The 25,227-nt window shown below is 34.1% G+C and overlaps 3 protein-coding genes and 1 long non-coding RNA gene across 4 annotated transcripts; 2 read left to right on the forward strand and 2 right to left on the reverse strand.

The window, feature by feature from the left end:
* Positions 1 to 2,211: 2,211 nt before the first annotated feature.
* LOC133825855 (uncharacterized) lies at positions 2,212 to 3,165 on the reverse strand. The gene has a single exon (XM_062258748.1). The coding sequence runs from the start codon at positions 3,163 to 3,165 to the stop codon at positions 2,212 to 2,214; it is 954 nt and encodes a 317-aa protein (XP_062114732.1).
* A 1,966-nt stretch (positions 3,166 to 5,131) lies between these two features.
* Positions 5,132 to 7,624, forward strand: LOC133821717 (uncharacterized). The gene is made up of 3 exons (XR_009887751.1): positions 5,132 to 5,943; positions 6,776 to 6,812; positions 7,269 to 7,624. It is a non-coding gene; the product is annotated as an uncharacterized LOC133821717 (long non-coding RNA).
* Positions 7,625 to 8,950: 1,326 nt separating this feature from the next.
* Positions 8,951 to 11,075, forward strand: LOC133824805 (cytochrome P450 71AU50-like). The gene is made up of 2 exons (XM_062257778.1): positions 8,951 to 9,927; positions 10,384 to 11,075. Exons 1-2 carry the CDS (start codon positions 9,025 to 9,027, stop codon positions 10,996 to 10,998), a joined length of 1,518 nt encoding a protein of 505 aa, XP_062113762.1. The 5' UTR covers positions 8,951 to 9,024; the 3' UTR covers positions 10,999 to 11,075.
* Positions 11,076 to 11,230: 155 nt separating this feature from the next.
* On the reverse strand, positions 11,231 to 12,128 carry LOC133825856 (dihydrolipoyl dehydrogenase, mitochondrial-like). Its single transcript, XM_062258749.1, has 2 exons — positions 12,083 to 12,128; positions 11,231 to 11,954 (listed from the first exon to the last, which is right to left on the reverse strand). Exons 1-2 carry the CDS (start codon positions 12,126 to 12,128, stop codon positions 11,536 to 11,538), a joined length of 465 nt encoding a protein of 154 aa, XP_062114733.1. The 3' UTR covers positions 11,231 to 11,535.
* Between the last annotated feature and the right edge of the window lie 13,099 nt (positions 12,129 to 25,227).

The following is a 25,227-nucleotide window of genomic DNA, read 5'->3' on the forward strand; positions in this document are numbered from 1 at the left end:
AGAGCCAATCAACGGTATCATAGGCCTTGCTGAGATCAATCTTCATGATGCAACGAGCTGAAATATTCTTCCTAGTATACCCTTTTAAGAGGTCCTGGAAAATCATGATATTATGAGCAAGGTTCCTATTCTTTATAAAGGCCCCTTGGTTGCTATGAACTAGGAAAGGAAGCACCTCTGAAATCCTAGTACAAAGCAACTTCGAAATACACTTATAAAGGGTATTACAACAAGCAATTGGCCTGTAATCACTAGCAGATTTAGGGTCAGCTACCTTAGGGATGAGAGAGATCACCGTTTCATTCAAGGACTTAGGCAAGAAACCATCCTGGAAAAAGCCTAAGACAGCATGCAATATTTCATCTCCAATGAGACCCCAAAGACCCTTGAAAAAACCTGAACCAAAACCGTCCAATCCAGGACTTTTGGAGGAATGAATGCTAAACATAGCCTTTCTAACATCTCTCTTACTAAAAGGTCTCAATAATCTCACTTGTTGCTCCACTGAAAGAATATTACCCTGGTACATACACTCTAGATCCAGCTCCATGGTAGCCAAGCTCCTCCTCCCCATAAATTGCTCAAAATGGGACAAGAAATGATTAACAACTTTCCCATAGTCATCTTCAGTTTTGTCACCAGAAATAAAGGAAGTAATTCTGTTTTCAAGCCTTCTTTTCCTCATAACAGCATGAAAGTACTTTGAATTCTCATCACTAAAGTCCACCCAGTTAACCTTACTCTGTTGCTTAAGGAAACAAGAATATCGTTTCTATTTGATAAAGAAACTCTGCTGAGCTTGACTAACGGCTAACTGCACTGACAGATCAGAAGGATTTGCTGCTAAGGCCTCCTGAACCAAACTAAGCTCCTCCTTGGCAAGCTTATAATCCAACACCACATCACCTACCTCCTCCCTGTTAAAACGTTTCAGCACATGTTTCACTCTCAAGAGTTTCTTAACTAGCTGATTCAGACCCCCTACCGGACCAGACAAAGAATTCCAGCTTCCCAAGACTGCCTCTTTAAATCTACTGTAATGAAGCCAGTGATTGCAGAATCTAAATGGCTTGATTCCAACTTTGTTAACCTCCTGGTTTTTGATAATACAAAAATTGTGATCAGAGACAAAATCCCATTTAAAACAAGCTTCCGTCTTAGGAAATAAATCCAGCCAAGCATCATTAGTAAACACCCTATCAAGTTTAGAAAAGATTCGGTCTCCTAACTCTTGCTTATTGGACCACGTATAATGCGCACCCGAGCAATGAAATTCTTCCACTTGGCCTAAAGCCATCCAATCTTGAGCATCAACAATATCTTTAGCTAAAATCTGACGTCCTCCATTCCTATCCTGAAAGCTAAACATAGCATTGAAGTCCCCGAATATGATCCAAGGACAGTTCGGATGCCCAATGTTAGCAAGTTTGTCCCAAAGAGATTTCCTATCTACCATAGAGTTGCTTCCATACACTACCGTAGCAAGGAACATATCCTTTTGCCCACTGACTTTGACTCTACAATGGACAAGTTGGGGGTCCTCAAACAAAATATCAACCTGCACAAACTTAGCTTGCCATATAATCAATATCCTTCCAGAGATAATGGAACTAGAAAAATAGTCCCAATTGTGACAATTATTCCCAAAAACTTCTTGAATCTTCTCATGCTTCACCTTCGTTTCAAAAAAAGCTCCAAACCCAACTTTGTTCTCCTTACAAACATCTAAGATAGCCTTTTGCTTATCTTTTTTATTCATTCCCCTCACATTCCACCCTATCAAATTACAAACTTCCATCAAGCTAAGGAGGAAAAATTAGTAACCATAGTCCCTCCCCCTGTTTCCTGTAAAACAGCATAACCATTACTAACATTAGCCTTGCTAGGATCTACCACTGTCTTGTTAAGAGAAGCCACAACCTGTTTAGACCCACGTCTTTTAGGAGTAGACCAGGTACCACCAGTATCTGTTTTACTAGATTCAACTAGCTGAGTAGATCTATGTAAATTCTGTGCATTATTATTCACCTTCAACTCAGTACTCTTATGTAATGGCTCATCCCTTCCTTCCTTATCCGGAACTGCACTAAAAGGTTCACTGTGAACTAAACTAGCAGCACCAGGATCTTGCTGTTTAGCACTTTCAATACCATTATCTATTTCCTCAGATTTGTCTCCTTTAATATCAGCTGTTTTCTTCATCCAAATACCTCATTTCCCCTTGTTACAGTCAGCCACAATATGCCCTAATTGAGCACAAGCAGCACACTTAGATGGGAGCCATTCATACTCAACCAATTGCTCAACTAACTGACCTCGTTCATTAATAAAAGCAATGCTCTTAGGGGGATGATCCGAAATCTCCATGTCAACCAATACCCGAGCATATTTCACCATATCTCTGCTCTGAGTCACCTTGTCCACCATAATAGGTTTGCCAATAGTACTCACCAGAGCACTAAGGCTCTTCTTACCCCAATATTGTAATCCCAACCCATTCAAGCGAATCCAAACCGGGACAGATTTGACCATTCTAACCGAATCCAAATCTGTAGTCCAAGGGCGAAGAACGACTGGTTTTCTATCAAAGTGAATAACCCCTGTTTCCAAAATCAGGTCTCGAGTGGCCTCATCCCTGAAGTTAACCAGAGTAAAGCCTGAGTTCATACGCACAATCTTTTCAATCCCCAGATTTCCCCAAATACGTTTGATGAAACCCTCAAATACTCGAAAAGGAGGGTTGGCACCTAGAACGATACAGACAATGGCATTCCTCCAGAATGACGCCTCAACCTCCACCTCTTCCAGATCAAGTCTAGCTACAACCTGGTCCCCAAGTTTCATAGGTTCAGAGAAATCCAGTCTAGTCGAAGGAGTGAGAACCTGGTTCGATTTGAATTTGCTCCAAACTTCTTTAGCAAAGTTTTGAAAGTCTTTACCCTCAACCTCCTCCGCCCAATTCACTGCTCGAGATGAAGATCGAATTGTACATCCTTCATCAACCTCCTCAACTCCACGGTCAGACTCTAACTCCGCACAAGGTTCATGAAATTCCTCAGCAGTGACCGTCTCAACCGTCGCTTCAGCATGCGAAGAGAGAACCTCCACTGTAGATTCATCGGAAACCACCGCCGGCTTCAATATAACTTTCCTCCTCCGCCCCATGGGAAGAGAGAGAGAAATATCACACGCCGAGATGAGGCTTTATTTGTTTTTGCTTATTTTATGGAATAGTTATTTTCTAGTTTTTTTTTTTGGTAAGAAAAATCTTTGTTAGTAATTATGAAAATGGATTGATTAGTAAACTTATACTATTCTTTAAAAAGAATACATAACTAAAATTAGCTCATTAAGTTGATGTCTTTTATTTTATGTGATGAAAATGATTTTAAAAAATATTTTATGGTATGTTTTACTAAAAAGTTTTAGTAATCTGGTCAATTTAATGACAATTGTGTCAAGACATGTATTGAGGCTTACCCTAATGAGCATTTCTTATGAGAAATTTACATAAATATGGGAAATATAAACATAGTTTCTATATTTATGGAGAAAAATAATTATATAAAATATGGTAAGTTTTGAAAAAAAAATGTTTAAAATATGGTAATTCCATAGATTATAAAAAATAGATTACCATAATCATAAATACATAAAACTCTCTCTCACTTTCTCATGTCTCTCCCTCACGACATCTCTCTCTATTTTCTCTTTTCTTCCTCTCCCCTCTCCCATTTGGTTCTCTCATCTCAGCCCTTTGTCGGCGATGCTACCTCCGCCCCTGCCCTCAACGATGATGACCCACCTCCACCCCTCTAGTTATTCTTCTTCTTCTTCTTCTTCAGATCTAGTTTTATTTTTATTCTCTTTGTTCTTGTTCTTATTTTTCACATCTGGTTTTGTTATTTAAAATATGATTTCGCACTTCATATTTAATTTTTTTTTACTTCTAAACCTAACTGTAACCAGTTACAATCACGATCTGTTATGATTTCTGGGTTTTTTCTCCAGATTTGTTTAAGTAACCGGGAACAATGACGTCTGATTCTTTTTATTCATATCTGATTTTTTTTTAGATCTAGTTGTAACCAGTTACAATAACAATTAATTTAGATTTGTTTGTTTAGATCTGATTTTGTTTTCACACCTGACTAGGTAACCAAGTACCATGACGATTGGTTCTTTTTTTTTAATCTGAATCTGTAACCAGTTACGATTATGACAAGTTTAACTTTTTTGTTTGTGATCCTATTTGTTTCCAGGTTTGGCTAAGTAATCAATTACTATCGCAACTGGTTTTTTTTTTTCATATCTATTTTGTTTTTCGAGACCAATCTGTAACCAGTTACCTTCATGATCAATTTAGTTTATTTTTTACATATCAGTTTTTTTTCTTCCAAATCTTACTAAGTAACTACTTACAATTCAGTTGATATTTTGATAACGGTACATTACTAAAAAAATCAAAATTATTTTTATAGCTGTAACTAGTTACTACAACACCACTTTAAAATAAAACTGATTTTTATCGTTATAACCAGTTACCACACATTACTAAAAAAATTGACAGTGGCATAGGAATACTATCACAAAAAAAATCAAAATAGTTTTGATAGTGGTAACTAGTTACAGCAGATAAAAATGTTGATTGAGGAAGATAAAAAATGGAAGAAAATAAGAAGAAATGGGAATAAAATATATGGTGATTAAGGTCTCAATTTTTTTTTCTTCAAAGAATTATGTAAAAAAAATATATTTTATAAAATATGAATGATAAAAAATAATACAAATAGATTAAAATTATAAAAATAATTTCAAAACATATCAAAACTAACTACTAAAAATATATAAAAGATAAAATATGGTATTCAAATAAAATTTTATAAATATATGGGGGAAAACTCCAATAATAATGTAAATAAAAAAAATATTCCATAAAAAACTGAAGGAAAAAAAATTGCCATATTTTTCAAAATTTAAGAATAAATCTCATATATGGAGTAATGTAACTCCCATTTCTTTTTACAAATTATAACAATTATGAAAGATAAGAGAAGATGTTTTTATTCATACTTTTAAGTGCATTACAATGCTAACCGAATGTTAGAGCTATTAATAAAGTGGAAGAATAACTAATGAATATGCAACTATAACATTCATGGGCATTTCATTAGTATAATACCCATAGAATGATGCTAAATACAAGCAAACAATCACTAAAGTTATGAAAAATAAAGAGAAATTCATGTTTTGATGATGAATTTTTATAGAAGGTTAAGAGGTGAAGAAGTTGTGCAAATAAATGGTTGAAGGAACAAGTATTTATAGGACAAAAACTAGCCGTTTATGACCGTTGGTGAATAGTGTTCATGACCGTTGGGGGTGTAGTTGTTTTCTATTATGGGATTTTAACAATTCTAAGTTGTTGAAGTAACCAACAGGTGGGAATAATTAATTTATGGGTGTTAGAGAAACTTTTTCAGAAAAGTTTGTGAGTCAAAAATGCTGGACTAAGTAATATAAGAAGATTGGGAAATTTTCATTTTTTTACTATTCACCGGGTACTATTCATAGTGGGTCCCACAGTGGGGTCCGCAAGGGTCCCACAGTAGGGTCCACATGGGTCCCACAGCGGGGTCCACCCCATGGGTTCCACATGTTGATGCAGTAGTGACACATTGATGACTTAAGCAAATTACTATGCTTGATATTTTGAATATGTTATTATTCCACTATGCTTATTATTTTTAATATTTTATTAGAATAGTATCCCAAGTTTTTCCTATAAATAGCCCTTCCAAAACTCATCTTGAAATCACAAAAAACCTCATTTTCCTTTCTCTTACTATACCCAAAAATCTTCTTAACATCCTTCTAAAGTTCTAAACCTCGGAGATCTAGGCGAAGTTCTGTCCATAACGCTAGCCTACGAAAACCTTTTAGGTAAGCTCTTCCCGAGCCTTTATTTTCAGTTATTTAGTTATTATATATGTATAGATTATTTTACTATGCCGTTATAATGCAAAAATTTATATATAGATTATTTTACTATGCCGTTATAATGCCAAATTTTATATATAGATTATTTTACTATGCCGTTATAATGCAAAAATTTATATATAGATTAATTTACTATGCCGTTATAATGCCAAATTTTATATATAGATTATTTTACTATGCCGTTATAATGCCAAAATTTATATGTAGATTATTTTACTATGACGTTATAATGCCAAAAGTTATATGTAGATTATTTTACTATGCCGTTATAATACCAAAAATTTATATATAGATTATTTTACTATAATGCCAAATTTATATATGGATTATGTTACCATGCCATTATAATGCCAAAATTTATATAGATTACTTTACTATGCCATTAAAATGCAAAAATTTATATATGGATTATTTTACCATGTCGTCATATTTTACAAATGCCAAAATTGAAATATAAACTATTTTTTTATGTATCTTTATAATACTAAACTTATATAGGCTATGGTCACACTTTGGACTATTTGGACTTTTATTATATGACCTTATTCCCTATTATTATGGACTGATACTATGACCTAGACATTTCCGTATGACCCTGACCATGACCACGACTTTTAGACCAGGATCTTGCCATGGACAATTATAGTATGACCATATGCCTGGACATAAAATAAACAATAAAATAAGAAGAAGAGAAAAATAGAATAACAACAATTATAAACTAAAATTACATCATGTAGATTTTATGTAAGTTAATAGTTTGTGTTTTTACCAGGAAGCTAACAATTTCGGTTGTTTTATCAAGACGCAAGGTAAGTAGAATCCTCATCTACAATACAAGTATTTTATGTGTCTTATGTGCATTTATATGCTTTATATGTTAATCTGTCATATTGTTCTTATGCATAAGTTATTTTCAAGAATGTTATATTATGCATAAGCACGCTTAATGTTCACAGACAAGTTATTGAAAACGTTAAAGTAGAGGTGCTGCTTGGGAGACCTAAGTCCCAAAAATGTAAGGAGGGAGATGTACGTCCCTATATGATGAATGTTTATGCGGGAAATTCCCTATTATCATGTTTATGTTCAGGTGGGAATGTGATTCCCTATGTAATGCCGGCAGCAGCATCCTCTAGGGCCCAAAAGAAAGGAAAGTGAAAGAAAGAAAGAGAATACATAGCATGTTGCACGTTTATTTTAATGCATATGAGGTAGTTATTCTGCTTACTGAGCCTTAGCTCATCAGTTAATGCTTTGTATTGTAGGTAAGAGGCCCCAAATATAAATCGTTGATGAGTATACGTGGAGCCAACATGACTGTACATATGGGGCTGACCTGAAGGGAGTGGAGTTCTGCTATGCTATTTTATAAATAAACAAGAAACTTGGTTTTATTATATTTCATAAAAAGTATTTCATGAACTTTGTAATTTACATAAAGCTTTTCAATTTATCAGTTGGATACATTTTCATTTCTACGTTAATGTGCAGTAACGCCACGAAAATGATTTATAAAAGTATTAAGATTTGTATGTAAGATAAAGTTTTTATTTAGTTGTGAGTATTGTGTGGTTAAGGTTATAAACATTATTTATGTATTGTTTAATAAAGTTTTTGTAAAAATCAGAATTTCAGTATTTTCATATTTAGGTTAAAATTTGTTTTTACTCTATATATATGTATAAAAAGAAAGGAGGTCGTTACAAGTAATTTCTTCATTTCATATTTGAACTTGTTGAGTTTTTTGTTTTTTAATTTGTTAAATAATATTTTCATATATTAGTATTTTTTTTAATAGTAATAATACTTTCACATGTATATTTAGTATTTAAAATGAGTATAAAAATCAATTTGAGTTTCAACAAGTACAATTAGACATGGAACATGTATAATATATGCTAACTCAATTTAATTAAAAGAAAATTTTGAAAATGACCTCTCTTTTTTAAGTGATTTTGTACTTTGGCCTACATTTGACAATTTTTTGTAAAATAACATATATCTAAAATTCGACTAGTTGTCTAAATTTTTTGACCACCTGTCTAAATTTTCGACTAGCTGTCTAAATTATGAGATGTCATTTTGCAAAAAATTATTAAAACTAGGCTAGAGTACAAATAACTTAAAAAAAATATATATGATATAAGCTTTATGAAACGCATTCACATCAGCAGCAAAATAAGTCCACCAAACATATATGTTACACATATATTGTACAATTTTCAAGTTTTAATTTAAAGATAGATATATTATATTATTGTATGGTAGGGGCTTCAAAAAGATCCCACCGGTGGGGATCTTTTGTATTTCTGACCAGTGAATAATTTTCGGCGCGATTTTTTTATGATCGTGTCTATTGTAGTTATTTAGAGCAACCTGCAAAATTTTAGAAAATTCTGAATAATTTACAATGTCGAAAACTAGGTTCAAACATGTTATTTTCCACGCACATAAAAAAATTAGTCATGCATGCAACAACCTGTTTTTAAACTAGTTTTCAGTACTGTAAATTATTCAGAATTTTCTGAAATTTTGTGCTCTAAATAACTACAATATACACGGTCATAACAAAAATTGCACCGAAAAGGTTGAGAACACAAAAGAGCCCACAAGTATGGCTCTTTTTTAATCCCCTACCACATAAATTTCCTATACTCTTTTTTATAATTTTTAATTTTGTTTATCTGAAAAATATCAAAGGCATCGCATCCACTTGTATCCAATCTTCACAGCTAAGTGTCAGCTTGAAAAAGGAAGATTTTACATTTGAAAAACATGATAAAAATCCATTTATTTATCCCAAGTTGTGTGAATAAATAACTAAGCCAATATCTCAATCAATTGCCATGAAGATCTTACATTGGAAATGTCTTATTCTTGTCGGCCATAAACTATAAAATAACAATCCTACATTTGAAAAACATGATAAAAATCCATTTATTTATCCCAAGTTGTGTGGATAAATAACTAAGCCAATATCTCAATCATTTGCCTCAATTCTAAACACACCCAAAAGAAACAATGACTGATTGGCTATGGAAAGTAGTAACTTTAGTGCTCTTTCTAGTTGGTTTTGGTTATGTTCTAAGGAAGAAAACCAAAGAGAAGAAGAAGAAGAAGAAGAATCATCTTCCTCCTGGCCCAAAAGGGTATCCATTTCTTGGAAGCTTGAACCTATTAGGCAAACTCCCTCATCGAGATTTGCAAAAATTGTCCCAAAAATATGGTTCAATCATGCATATCAAACTTGGTCTAATTCCCACCATTGTTGTCTCCTCTCCTAAGGCTGCTGAGCTTTTTCTCAAGACTCATGATCTTGTTTTCGCCTCTAGACCACCTCATGAGGCCTTCAAGCACATTTCTTGGGAGCAAAGGAACCTGTTATTTGCTCCATATGGCTCTTATTGGCGCGACATGAGAAAAATGTGCACACTCGAGCTTCTGAGTACTCTCAAGATCAACTCTTTTAGAGATATGAGGAGAAAAGAGATCGGCCTTTTTATTGAGTTTGCAAAAAATGCTGCTTCTGATTGTGTTGCGGTCGATCTTAGCGCCAAGATTGCAACAACCAATGCCAACATGAGTTGTCAGATGGTGTTGGGGAAGAAGTACTCTGATGATGAGTTAGATCCAAGAGGTTTCAAGGCAATTGTCCAAGAGTTTATGCACTTGGGAGCCACTCCTAACTTGGGAGATTACATTCCTTTCCTTGCTCCACTTGATTTGCAGGGTTTGACAAAGCGCATGAAGGCTGTTAGAAAGGTGTTTGATGACTTCTTTGATAGGATCATTGATGAGCATATTCAATCCAAAGATAAAGATGATCATGAAGCCAAGGATTTTGTTGATGTCATGTTGAAAATTATGGGGTCAGAACAGTCTGAATACAACATTGAACGACCGAATATTAAAGCTATAATCCTGGTACTACTTACTTTCTCATTAAATATGCTTCATATGTTGCTAAATTTTGACTATTTTTAAGATAAGGTATTTATATCTGATACCAAACACTTGTTGAATATTTGAACATACATTAAAAATATATTTAGACATTATATATATACCAAAAACTATAATATAAAATCATTAAAAAAAATCATAATAAAAAGTGAATTCTATGTAAATATCTGTAAATTCAATATCAATTAACTTTGGTTGTGTAAGTCTCTAGATGTTTTTCTTTTCTTTCAAATTGTTAATTCAAAGAAATGTAATCTCTCTACTTGATAACAAATATACATAGAATATATATCTATATTAACAACATACTGAATATATATATATATATATCAAATACAAACTCTGCATATAACAAAAATGGTAAAAAATATATATATAAAAAAACAATACTCAACCAAGTTAAATTTGGTTATGCAGGACATGCTTGTAGCCTCTCTGGATACATCATCAACAGCAATAGAATGGACACTGTCAGAACTCATCAAGCACCCAACAACAATGAAAAAACTCCAAGAAGAGCTCAAAATCATGGTGGGCATGGAAAGAATGGTGGAAGAATCAGACTTAGAAAAGTTGCCCTACTTAGACATGGTGATAAAGGAAAGCATGAGGCTTCATCCAGTGGCACCATTGTTAGCTCCCCATGCAGCCATGGAAGATTGCACAGTAGATGGCTTCCACATACCCAAAAACTCACGTGTGATCATAAACGCTTGGACAATTGGGAGAGATCCCAAGTGTTGGAGTGAGCCAGAAAAGTTTTTCCCAGAAAGGTTTGTGGGGAGTGACATAGATTTGAAAGGTAGAGACTTTGAGCTCATTCCATTTGGATCTGGAAGAAGAGGTTGCCCTGGAATGCAGCTTGGGCTGACTGTGGTGAGGTTGATGGTGGCTCAGCTTGTTCACTGCTTTAATTGGGAACTCCCTGATGGTATGGTGGCTTCTGAGTTGGATATGAGTGAGGAGTTTGGTTTGTCTATTCCTAGGGCTAAACATCTTGTGGCTATTCCTAGTTACCGGCTTAAGATGTAGAAAATGTAAGCTTTTTTTTAATTCTGAAGTAAGATGTAGAACATGGATTTTCATTAAGGAGTTTCTAGTTTGATATATATTATAATGACTCTTGTGTTGAGTGCATGATCTATCACAATAAATAAGTAACACATTATATCTAAGCAGTAAGCAGAAGCAACTTAAAATTGTATATAAATGAATTATATTGAAAATCTTACCAAGTGCGGGATGAGTATTTTCAAGTAAAGAGTACCTAAAAAAAGTATTATTCAATATAAGAAATATATTGTAGGTGAACCAATATAATAAACCTTACACAGACCAATTAGTAGAGCTCAACATACCAAGTTATTAACACTTTGATGAAAAACAGCATACCAAGTTATCTGATCATCATGGCCGAAGAGAAAATTAACAAAACAAATTTGTATTCAAGCACTTGAACTTGATCTGGCAGCTATATAATAACGGGAGAAAGAAACTTGGTGGTGGAAAGTCTTGGCAAGTCATTTCCAAAAATCACAAGAATAAAGAAGTAATTGAGTTCTCTAAGATCTACATGTGAATGGGTTTGTCATAGGTAGCCATGGCAGCCTCCTTCAATGCCTCGCTCATTGTTGGATGTGCATGGCACACCCGAGCAATGTCTTCACTAGATGCATCGTACTGCAATGCTATTGCTGCTTCATGAATGAGCTCTCCAGCATTTGGGGCCATAATGTGAACTCCCAAAATCTTGTCAGTTTCCTTCTCGGCCAAAACCTTGACAAGTCCTTCAGCATCATCAATTGCTTTGGCTCTGCTATTAGCAAGGAAAGGGAATTTTCCAACACGGTATTCAACACCAAGTGCCTTCACCTGCTCCTCGGTCTTCAGAGGTCTGGTTGGAAAAGGTTCTAGAAAGAAGGTAACCCTTTCTTCTGGCCAAGCTTGCCAAAGCCATTTGATTTCAAGACCACACCACCAGTCCGCGGCTATATATAAGATAGCGAGTTGTATATCAACATCAAGCAAGAAAGCAAATTCATTTTTGGCGTTCAACTCGATTTTAGTATATATATATATGTATATATATAATATAGTTATGAATCAGTATACATACATAAATCAGTATTCCGAGTCTCAGACAGCAAACAGAGCATTACCATTAGGCAGCTAGTCCTAGTACACAATCTGAACATATACTAACTTAAAAGAATAAACAGAACAACAAGTTAAGTGTCCATGCTAATTTGTAGAGGAGAAGACATTTCGATTACTTGTCGCCAAATTGGTGTGTTAACTATAAAAACAATAGCGAGTGAGTGGGTCATTTGTTTCTTCGGTGCTCGTTTGCCAGTATTCTATGGAATAAAGTTTTACATGAGTTCGGCGTTGATTCGTGTATGCCTTCCTCTTGTGCGCACTTGTTCCTTTCTCATTTAGAGGGAGGAAAGAGGTTGCTGCGCTTATGGCAGTGTACCATCCTCGCTACATTTTGGGCTATTTGGTTGGAGAGGAATAGTAGGATCTTTGACGAGTCATCTTCTTCAGTGGACACTCTTTGGGATAAAATCAGATTTTGGGTAGCCACGTGGATATATAGAACGAAAGGTTTTGAGGGTGTGTTCTTTTTGGACCTTCGTAGGTAGTAGGTGTATTTATGGTCGTAATTTTTGTTTTCTCTTTCCCTTTGTTACCATGGTTTTCTCTGCCATAAGTAGAGGTTTTCAATGTTATTGAGAGGAGGTCTCTTCGACCTCTATCTCTTTTTTTCAAAAAAAAAGAATATACAGAACAATACATTCACAACAAACTCTTTAATCTATAGCCAGCCCATATAAACTCATAGGACCACACAATATAGAGCATACATTCATTCTCCATAGAGTAAACAATAAAAATATTAAATGAAAAAAAAAAAATAACACAGATAAAGGGAGACTGTTGCAGAAGCAAACTAACTAAATAAGTCATAAGTTGGAGCTAATTATATGCTATAATAAACAAGTTAAGACAAATCACAAATGTCTGAAACATTAGTGGCCAAGAGATTCTTGCACTAAATTTTATTCAAATGATAACTGAAATAGGTGGAACAATGGAAACTAACTAAATAAGTCATAAATTGGAGCTAATCATATGCTATAATAAACAAGTTGAAACCAATCACAAATGTCTGAAACTTCAGTGGCCAAAAGATTCTTGCAGCAATCACTTCTAAAGGTAAAGACCTAAACTTTATTCAAATGGTAACTGAAATAGGTGGAACAATGGAAACTGACTAAATAAGCCATAAGTTGGAGCTAATTATATGCTATAATATTCTCCATACAGTATTTACTTTCGCATCTAATATTGTGCTTGTCATGTTCTTGAAAAGATTATTATCTACTTACAACAATGATTTTAAGTGATTTGAAATCAAATGACTTTTTCAAAAATGACTAAATTTTATGTTTTTTTTTAACGATTTTACATCCTCTTACTTTTTTATTTTATGAAAGATACGATTTTTATATTGAATATATATATATATATATATTTAACATTGATCAAAAATATATTTGTTGTAATGACCCACTAATCTAGACTAATTGGACCATTATCGAAACTATACATAAAACTTACATTTTTACAAAAATACCATAATTTATTGAGTAACTTGAAAAATAAGAGTTATTTACAAAGAAACAGAATACTAAGAAGGATTATGGGATCCCATTGTTTTTAAAACAAAACATGATTTAAAATAAAAGACATTACATAATAATGCGGAAAATACACATAAAAACCATAAAAACATAAAAGGAGACTATATCCTCGAATCGAATAACGCTCGGCCCCTTGACTCCATTCATCATCGATACACATCCTCCAAGCGTCACGAATCTTACCGCCTCTAAACTTATTTTCCTGCACATAAACAGAAAGGAGTGAGCCTAATGCCCAGCAAGGAAAACCTAACACATAGTCATATACATAATTTCATAAGAAAACATAAAGACATATCATAACACATAATTCACTTATTATAATGGCCATTATTACTTGGGGTCCCATAGACTAAACAAGCTTATGCCCATGAGATTAGTGGGGTCCTACCAGCTAAATAGGCTTATGCCCACAATCCGTTTGGGGTCTTGTTAGTCAAATAGGCATATGCCCAAGCCTACAACATACACATCAATAACATATAACATATGAAAACATAACACATAAAATAGCATAATCATAAACATGTAGATTCTAGCCTATTTTCCTTACCAAAGTTACCGAGATTATGGACTGAGTTGGGATTGTTGGAACACTCCTAAAACCATAAGAAAGAGTAAGTCTAAAGAAAGGAGATGAAATGAAAGAGATGGAAAGACTAAACCATAGAAAACATACTTACCAACTTATATGCTTAAAAGCTTGGATTCCCTAACCAAAATAAGAATAAGGTTAGGGGACTGAGTAGAAGGTTTTGAGAAAGGAAATAACATAAAAATACAGAAAAGAACTAGAGTTTTGGGTTTACCTCAAAGATTGCAAGATCAATCTAACATCCACCGAAATACTATAGCACTCACTTACTTCCCAAAGTGTTTGATAAGCTTATAGTTTTTCCCCAAACCAAGTGTTTACACTCTCACACTCACTTAACACTAGCAGCCTCTGAACTTAGAGCAAATGGTGAATAATGGCTGGGTACTAGGTCCTATTTATAGAGTTTGGGAATGAAAATATCTTGATTTTACTTGAATAAAAATAATGGCTTTTTAGGTGAAAATCATTTGAATAATCGTTCAGCAGAGGCTGAAGACTCGTTCAGAAGATGCTGGACTGTTGAAGGAGTTTGAATGGCTGAAGGGAAAAGAATTCAAATGTATTTGAATTCATGCTGGTGGAGGCGATATATCGCCCCCTATAGGCGATATATCGCCTGGACCTTTGTTCCCGAGGCGACCGTGCATCGATTCGTGTTTTCCGTATCTACGTGCTGCGATATATCGCCCCCTATAGCTGCGATATATCGGCATACGCTGAATATTTAAACACGAATTTACACATTTTTAGCTGAGTTTGAATGGAGTAAACAGCCTTGACTAAGCCCTCAACGTGCTCAAAGCTGCTGACTGACCCTATACATTCAAACTTTTACCCTTATTTAATTTAATCCTCAAAAATACTTAATCCTTAATTACCATTCAAAACATGTGCTTAAAAATCCTATTGGTTGATGTCTAAACCTTATAATATAATAATATAATCCTTAATATCAGACACATTAATCAAACCTTAGGTTATACTTAATATTCTTAAACTATAGGTTAAACTTAGAAAATCTATAAGTACTACTATGAGTGTCAAAATAACTCCCGGTCTGAACCAAAAGTCCAAAGTAGCAATGATAACACTAAACATACTATAATACTACTAAACAATTAGCTAAGTAAAGTTCTTGGACTCTACATTTGTACCTTGTATATATATATATAAATTGTAAATAAATAAAAAAAAAATGAACAGAAACAATAAAAATAAATAGTGTCCTTTGGTAAAATGGCATATTTTTTAAAGATATTTTGCACTCTAGCCTAGTTTTAATAATTATTTGTAAAATGATCTCTCATAATTTAGATAGCTAGTCGAAAATTTAGACAAATGATCAAAACAATAGGTCGAAAATTTTAGACAAATATCATTTTGCAAAAAATTATTAAAAATATGTCAGAATGCAAAATCACATAAAAAAAAAATTCATTTTCACAAATTTCTCAAAAATAAATCATATTTATTATACACATAAAAAATTGTACAAGATGTAAATATATCTAATAAAATCAATACCAAACCAGTTTGAGATAACTTTGGTTATCTAGGTCTCTCAAAGATTTCATTTAAAAAAAAAAATTATTTAAAAAATACGGTCTATGAATCTAAATACCAAATAAACAAAAATAAAATTGTAAAAAATATAATTTTTTATAAATAAAAAGTCATTGTTTAAGTATCTCCAATTGGTGTAGACATTGGTCCCTCGATGTTAAGTCTAACCAGGGATCTATGTAGCTGTCACGTGGCTGCACTTAATTGGCCCAAATAATTTTTAATTGCCGCCAAATTTTTTACTTGAACATTTAAGTGCAACAAATCTAACTATATATATATATAGGATAATTCTTCTATAGAGGCTTCACTTTAAGTCCTATCGGTGGAGCTCTAAATGTTTCTCGACCCGTGAACAGTTTTCGGCGTGATTATTTTTATGGCCGTGTATATTGTAGCTATTTAGAGCATCCTGCAAATTTTCAGAAAATTCTGAATAGTTTACAGTATCGAAAACTAGGTTCAAACATGTTGTTTTCCACGCACATAAAAAAAAATTAGTCATGCGTGCAACAGCATGTTTGAACTTAGTTTCGGTACTGTAAACTATTCGGAATTTTCTGAAAATTTGGAGGATGATCTAAATAGCTACAATATACACGGTCATAAAAAAAAATTGCGTCGAAAATTGTTCGCGGGTCGAGAACACTGATAGCTCCACTAGTAAAACTTATAACTTATTGGTCTAAGAAATAAGTTATAATTGTATGTGAACCATTGGTCTAAGAAATATAACTTATTGGTCTAAGAAATATATTGTATGTGAACCATTATAATAAAACTTTTTTTTTCTAAAGTCACAAAACTTATAATTGTACCTGAAGTCATTTATGTTACAAATTGTACATACAGCTGTAAAACAAAATAATATAGTTGTACATGAATCAATTGCATGTGGGTAACTGTGCATGAATCAATACCACATATATATAAATATATATATATATTATGACATATCCACCAAATATGTCATGTTATTTGGTAAAAGGAAAGTTATTTGATCATTAAGTATGAATAAAGAAATTTAAGTGAGCCATTTTTATTTAATAAAATGTTAATTAAGAAACTTTGAGCTCTAATAGCATGGCATTCACATCAGCACCAAATTAAGTCCAAACATGTTGCACATATTGTACAATTTTTAAGTAAAAATTTAAAGAAATACATATATATTTATATATATTTGTATGTATCTGTCTATCTCATCTCATCTTCTCATTTTATTTTCTTTTTGTAAATTATTAATTTTTTTTATCTGAAAAATATCAAAAGCATCGTAGAAGATCTACCAAGAAAAAAACAAAAAATAAAACTGGATACCTAAATAATGTCTTATTATTCTCATTTATTACAATGAAAAATATAATAAAAAACTTAGATACATAGTCATCATTGATCTCAACTAAACACTTTTGTCTTTAATGTCCCAATTTGTCGATAAATTTCTCATCCAATATCTCTACATTGAATAATGTAGAATCTTAGAATGTTTACTTAATTAACTAATTAGTATGTAGTTGTAGTATTTTAAATTTCGTGGATTTTAGTTAAAATCGGGACTTAGTTGGAAACTCATAGCAACATTTATGGATTTTATAAGTTTAACATATAGTTTAAGAATATTAATTATAAGAATAAATAGCACTTTTGCCCCCCGAACTATGACCATTGTATGATCGTGCTCCCTGAATAATTCGTAATATTAAAAATTCCACCCGAACTATGCACGTTACTAAAATATGGGACTTCTGTTAGATTTCGTCCTATGTGGCTAACAAATTGATGACGTAACATATTGTCTGTTGATGTGACAGTGTCATGTGTAGAATAATTATCAATTTTGCCCCCCGAACTTTGACCATTACCAAATTATACCCCTTTTATAAAATATATATGTTTTTTCTTAAAAATAATAATTAAATCCTTAATAAATAAAAAAATTTAATTATCAACAAATAAGTCTTTTTTACTTTTTCTTAAACAATATCAATTAAAACTATTTTAGAATGAACATTTAAAATAAATACTAAAACAAAGAAAAAACTTTTAATTAAAGAGGTGGACAAAAGACTTAAATAAATAAATACAAATTTTAATTTAAGAGGAGGACAAAGGAGAGAAAACTTTGTTTTAGGATTTATTTTTTAATTTTTATATTAACATATATATTGTAAAAGAAAAGAAAAAGTAAAAAAATATTATTTGATATTAATTATATTTTTATTTTTTGAGTATTTGAATTTTATTTAATTAATTTGAAACTTTTAGTATTGATTATTTTCTTAATCTTTTAAAATGATTTTTTTTAATTTTTAAGGATTTAATTATCAATTTTTTTTAAGAAAAAATAAATTAGTCTTAATAAAAATGGCACAATTTGGTAGTGGTCAAAGTTCGGGGAGCAAAATTTCTAATTATTCTACACATGGCACTGCCACATCAAAAAACAAAATGCTACATCATCAATCTGTTAGCCACCTAAGACGAAATCTAACAGAAGTCTCATATTTCAGTAACGTGCATAGTTTGGGGGGAATTTTTAACATCGCAAATCATTCGAGGGGCACGATCATACAGTGGTCATAGTTCGGGGGGCAAAAATACTATTTATAACATAAGGTTTGATTAATATTGCTGGTCCTAAATATGATATTTATTATAACCTAAGGTTTAGATAGAGCCAATAAAGAATATGACACTTGTCATAAGCATGATTATTAAGGAATTGAGTATTTTAATGATAAAATAAAGAAATAGAAGCTTTAGTACCTACCAGAAACGGTTAGGGTCGTAGTATGACTCAGTCAAAGTAGTTATCCAACTTAAATTATGCTGAAAAAATGCAATTACGTGTTTAAAATATTCACATATGCCGATGTATCGCAGCAAGGAGCCGATATATCGCCTGATGGAGGATACGGAAAATACGTTGACGTTGCTACGAATGGAGGCTCAAGACTAGGGCAGAGCCGATATAGGGGTGATATATCGCCCTTGGTGCGTTAATTTTTCATTTCTTTGTTCTTTTTAATTTAAAAATAAACATTAATTACTTAGACCTACCTCTGAATGCTTTGACCGAGTTTTAAGCCTCTGATTGACGAATATTCAAATATTTTCAATTATATTCATTATTTTTATTCAAATAAAAAATGGGTTAGTTTCACTCCTTACCTCTATAAATAGGATCTAGTACCCAACCCTTCCTCTCATTCTTCAAGCTGTGATCAAAGACTCCAAGGTGCTGGTGCTACCATAGAGTGATAAACACTTGGGTTGGGAAAAAGCTTTGTCATTCTTAAGCTTTATAAAATACTTGGGAAGTGAGGTTTAGTGTATTTCGGTATTGAAGTTAGACCAATCCATAAGGTCAACTAAGGTATTCCTATTCTCTAAGTCCAGTTCTTTAAAATTCTTTAGTTTTCTTTAGTTCCTTTTATTCAAATCCTAACTTTTGATATTGGTTTTTGATTAGGTTCTTGAAACTTAAAGATCTTTCTTAGTAAGTTTCTTTTTCAAGGTTTAGTTTCCACATTTATTCTTTACTCTTTAAAAATACTCACCATTCTTATTGTTGGTTTTAGGAGTGTTCCAAGTCCCGCATTTGTTCTCAAATATCCCATTTTTGGTAAGGAAAATAGGATAGTTATTATATGCTTATATGTTATGATTATGTTATAATATGTTATGTTATGATATGTTATTATATGTTATGATATATATGTTTTTGGGGCTTATAGTTGCTTAAACAGCAAACCTCAATACTTTTATGTTTCTTGGGGCTTATAGTTGCTTAGCTAGCAAACCTCAATGTATTTTGAGGCTTATAGTTGCTTAGCTAGTAAACCCCAATGTTTACCATGTACATGGGTTAGAATTGTGATATATGTTTAATAGTATATGTTTTTGTTATAGTCTTATGTTTACGTTTTATGTTATATATATATATATATGTTAGTAGATTTTCCTTACTGGGCATTAGGCTCACTCTTTTTTCTTTTAGTGTGATGCAGGAAACTAGATACGGAGGTGGGAGGATTCTTGGTGGCTTGACTTGTATATTGAGGATGAATGAAATGAATGGGCTGCGAGTCGATCGATGATGATGTTATTTTTAGTTTTTTTAAATTATGCTTCTATGTATTTTCCACATTTAGTTTTGTGAACAATTTTATTTAGTTTAAAATTATGTTTTATGTTTTAAACAATGGGTATCCATACCAAAATTCTATTTTACTTTGTAATTTCCACAATATTATGTTGAAGTTTAATAAAGTTATTATTATTATTTCTTATGTATATGTTCTTCAAAGTAATAGCTATGTTTAGTAGTTCTAATGGTCCAAGGTCTTAGAATAATTGGGTCATTACAGTTGGTATCAGAGCCAGGTTCCATTTACATGAAGTTCTCCTTGATACACACGCTCAAGCTCCGAATCTAACCGCCAATGTAAGTATTTATGTTTTAGTTATTATGTTTCTATGTTTAGCTAACATTTTAGTCTTATGTTTTCAGTTAAGATATGGATGGAGCTTTAACATATAACGATATCTGAGCCATTAAGGCCTTAAAAAGGATTAGAGAACCAAGAAATACAGTAAGAATATTGGAAAGAATCACTCAAAGATTACTTTTATTCCATAATCAAATAGTTCATCTCCAAATGACTAAGCAAATAATGATGAGAGCTACGGAATAATATATTTTAGTAATTAGGCTTTTTAAAGATTTTCCTTTTATAATTGCTGCTTTGGAAGAAATATGGGAGACAATAGATGTTAAAGATAAAATACCAGTGGTGATAAGATATTATTTTCTCATAATTAGGTTTACCTCTAAGATGGAATTCCAATTCACAAGAGAACAAAAGAATAGAATCTTTACGAATATTCCCCGAGGAATTTTTTAGGCTCACGAAAATGATGATTATGAAGAGATAGATGATGACACGTTAGATGAAGGATCTGATGTAGAAGATCCTGATTTTTAGAATAGATTAGTTTCTTTATTTATTTTAATTATTATTTTGCCTTTATGATTGTACTTAGTGAAAACTGTTTTTCGAAATTAATATTATTGTTATTTTGATGACATGTATGAGTTTGATTTTATTTTGCAATTATAATAAATAATGACTAAGTTCGGTGAGGGTGGATACAAATCAATGAACCAGGGTTCTATATAGAGAGTTAGGGGGCCATAGTAGTGGGAACGATTTTACTGATCCCAGCACTCCCTCGGTATGGTTAACTTTGGAACAACGATGAGTTTCGAGCCTGAGAATTAAGTCATATAGGATAATTAGAAACACCCTTAGAAAATAATAAAGATGGCTTATTTTTCTAAGTTTAGAAATACACCCTAATTACAAAGAAGGCTTATACAATTCTTTTCATAAGAAGTCATAATTAATAGGTCCGAGTTATGTTTGCTTGGATTAAGTTTTTTAAAACTTATTAAGGTATGTTCTAACATGTTTTTCTCGACTGTTAGAACTCTGCTGAAGATGTCGCTCAGAAGATCTGCTCGCAACAATGTCAATGTCTCCAACGTCGCTCTTGAGAGCAATGAAGCCCCTCCAGTTCGCAGAAGAGGAGTGTGTGCTAATGCCAACCAAAATGCACCGCCGCCAATTGACAACGTTGCAGAAATTGCCAGATTACGGCAGCAAGTTGAGGAATTACTGCAACAACATCGACAACAAGCTCAACCTCAAACTCAGCCTCAGCCGCAACCACAGTCTCAGCAAATGGCTCAAGCACCCCATCAAGTAGGTCTTTATGGGGATGGCCAATGGCGAACTATGCGTCATATCCAGCTCAGCACATGGAGCCAATCTACGAGCGGTTTCGTAAGCAACACACTCCAAACTTTGAAGGAACAACAGACCCCTTCGAAGAGGAAGAATGGCTCAAAAATGTAGAGCCGATCCTATCCCATATGAACCTCGGCAACGCAGACCGCATATCCTGCGTTTCATCTCTGCTTAGAGAAGGATGCTAGAATATGGTGGGACCTAGTACAGTAGACTCACGGTGTCGCCACCATGACTTGGACCATATTTGTGGAGCTTTTCCACAAAAAGTACTACAACTCAACTGTCATCGCTACAAGGGTCGAGGAGTTCACTGGTCTAAAGCAAGGAAGTTTATCAGTAGCAGAATATGCTCGGTAGTTCGACCGATTAGCCAAGTTTGCACCAGAGATGGTTCCAACTGATTTTCTGAGGGTGACCAAGTTCGTTAGAGGACTTCGACCAAAGATTGAGCTAGGGGTTAAGCTAGCAAACCCGAGAAATACTACTTATGACGATGTTATAGAAACAACAATAGAAGTGGAAAGGCTTCAAGCGAATGTTAGTAAAGAGGAGGCCAGTAAGCCTCAGCCTAAACAACAGAATCAACCTCAAAATAGTCGGAACAACCACAACAACAACAACTAGCAGTCCAGCAATAATAATGGTCAGAAGAGACGGCATCTTGACAATAAGCAGTGAGACAACGATAAAGGGCACTGTAACGCCCTGGATAACCAAAACCGCTACACTGTGTGTTTGAAATAGTGTGAGACTTGCTAATCAAGTCATTTAAATAAAAATGTGAACCTAACGACACAAACATGTTATGTTTAAAAGATTTTGGTTATAAAAGAATAATTTTCATTAAAATAAATGCTTGGTACATGGGATCCCAAATCAGGGTTTAAATAACATAATTACTAAATTTCCAAATCAAATAAATAATCAAGCCACTCTAATGGCAAAATACACATTTTAGGTTTTCGTCCCTGTACAATCCCTCAATCGTGGCGGTCAAGCAGCTGGCAATATACACCTCGCCCCAAGAGCTCTCCAACTCATGGTCAACTCATCTTACCCTTGCCTTTATCTGCACCACGTAGCACACATGAGCCGAGGCCGAGCAAGAAAACATAGTATCATAGCATAATCGGTATCAACAACTAAATGGTTTACAGAGTATAAACAAATGATCTATAAGACATTAATCAATTACCCAGCAAGACATAGCATTCATTCAATCCAGGACATCAGTCAATAATCAATGATCTAATTCCAGATATTCAACATATCATACACAACATTTAACAATGGAATACAAGTTAAGCAACCACTAGGGTTAACGCCCGTAGGTCGTACCCTCTATTTAAAACACTGTTTATGGCTCGCTTAGGCCAAGCCCAGTGTTATACCCACTGACTTCGGCCAGCTTAACCGAGCTTAGTGATTATTAAGTTGTCCTCAGCTACTAGTGGCCAAGTCGCACCCTGTGCGCAAGTATTGATTTCGGCACCCTTAGGCCGATCATCACATGTCCCCATGGCATCATACCACTTTGTGACATTCATATAATTATAGGGAGTCATTAGTCCCAACATATTCACATGGTTTATCACAGTCATATAACAATGCATACAAATATAGGGAACACTTATGTAACGACCCAAATTCGCTAATAGGGCTTAAGGGCCTTGATTAGTGTGCCGGGAGGGCATAAATGGGATTAGAGTGGATATTGTTGACTTCAATGTGTGAATATGTGATTAATGTTGATTATATGATAGTTGATGATATTATGTGATAATATAAAATAAATATGTGATACATGTAAGAACCACATTATTATGTGGGCAGGTTCGCAGAGCACGACTCAAGACGATCCTAGGGTCAGATAGCGGGAAAAGTCACAACGGGACTTGAGATATGACTTTGGATAAGTCAGGGGTATTTTGGGTATCAGGTAGCGATTTGGACTATCGGCTTATGAAAATAAATATATGGAGATATATTTGAGGTTAGGATGTCTAGGCGGAAATATTGGGGGATTTTACCGTTTTGGCCTCGGGGACGGTTCCGGCACCCCGAGCCTTGGGATTGACTTAGCAATAAGATAGACTTAAGGAAACTTTTAGAAGAAAAGATAAACCGACCAAAACTCTCTACCTCAGTTCTCTCTCACTCTCAAGGAAAACACTGAAATTCTAAGGGAAAATCAGCTGAAGCTTGGAGGATTGAGGGATTAATCTAGAGGCTTAGCTCAGGAACCAATCAAGACTAAGGTAAGGGTTAATCCATGTGTTTTCCAGAAGTTTAATCTTGTGTACCAACTGGTTATTGAGATGCTGTCCAATTAATGATTAGGGTGGAAATTGCGCTGGGAACTTTGGGAATCAGCTAGACTTTGGATAGAGGGAAGATTCTGTTAACAAGGTAAGCTCTTCTTCATGAATTAGAGGTTTGAATTTGAGTTCTTGACTGGTTGTAACAGGGTGTTTGTGTTCATAGAGTCTCAAGGATTGGAGGTGAATCTTCTATGGTTTACTGAGCTGAATTTCTGTTGAAATTGTGTAGCATGAGTTGGGGATATGTTGGGTGTTGGAGTAGGAAGCTTAGGGGTGGTTTTGGTTGAGGTTTTGGGCTTTAAAATGATGGGTTTTCTGGGCACGAAGAGAAGGGCCGCGGCTCTGTTCTAGAGCGCTGCGATCCTAGGATGAAAAAGGGCCAAGGAGGCTCGGCCATGGGAGGGCGCCGCGGCACCCAAAGCAAGGGCCGCGGCGCGTGTTTTGTTTGAGATGGCAATGGTTCTGTTTTGAGGCTAGGGCCGCGGCTAAGCTTCAAGGGTCTCAGCCCTTGGTTGCACACATGAGCTTTTGAGGGTTTTAGGCACGGGAAAGAGGTCTAGTGTGCTCGGGATTGATTTCACCACCGTGCTTGGTGGAATTTGGAGTCCCGGGAGTTATTTTGGTAATCGGAAACCTATATTCGAATATTGATGGCACTCTATACTTTGGTTGTGACTAGGTGATAAAGGCTTAGGCTCGGGAACAGATTGTGCCTGAGGGGAGTGGCTCGTAATCAATAACCGTACAGACTAAAGGTAAGAAAACTGCACCTGGTTGAATATATGTGACGAGATTAAGGGCTCCCTATTGTAAACACTTGAAAAGATGGTATTAAGCCATGCAATCCATTTAGTGAACCAACAGCCTAAGGGTGCCAAGGGTTTCACTAGCGCACAAGGCGCATGTAATGCCCCGAATTCTCCGATGTGTTTAACGGTGTGAACAGTAGGCCGGGAGGGCCATACTTGCTTAAATATGTTATTAATTGATTAAATGCATGTATCTGTTGATTATATTATGATATAATGTGAAATGCATGCATATGTGTCCATATTTTTTTATTACAGGGGTGTGATGGTAATTTGGCCCGTTGATGGTAAATTAATTATTTGTACGCATGTTGGTAATATAGATTGAGACCACATTATGATGTGGGTTTGTTCGAGCCATTTGGCATGAGACGATCAAGGAACGTTGAATATCGGTTTGGTCATAACGGGCTTAAGCTCGGGGCTCGGGGTGAGTCTCGGGGT

This window comes from Humulus lupulus, chromosome 3 (genome assembly GCF_963169125.1).
Source record: "Humulus lupulus chromosome 3, drHumLupu1.1, whole genome shotgun sequence".
NCBI lineage: Eukaryota > Viridiplantae > Streptophyta > Magnoliopsida > Rosales > Cannabaceae > Humulus > Humulus lupulus.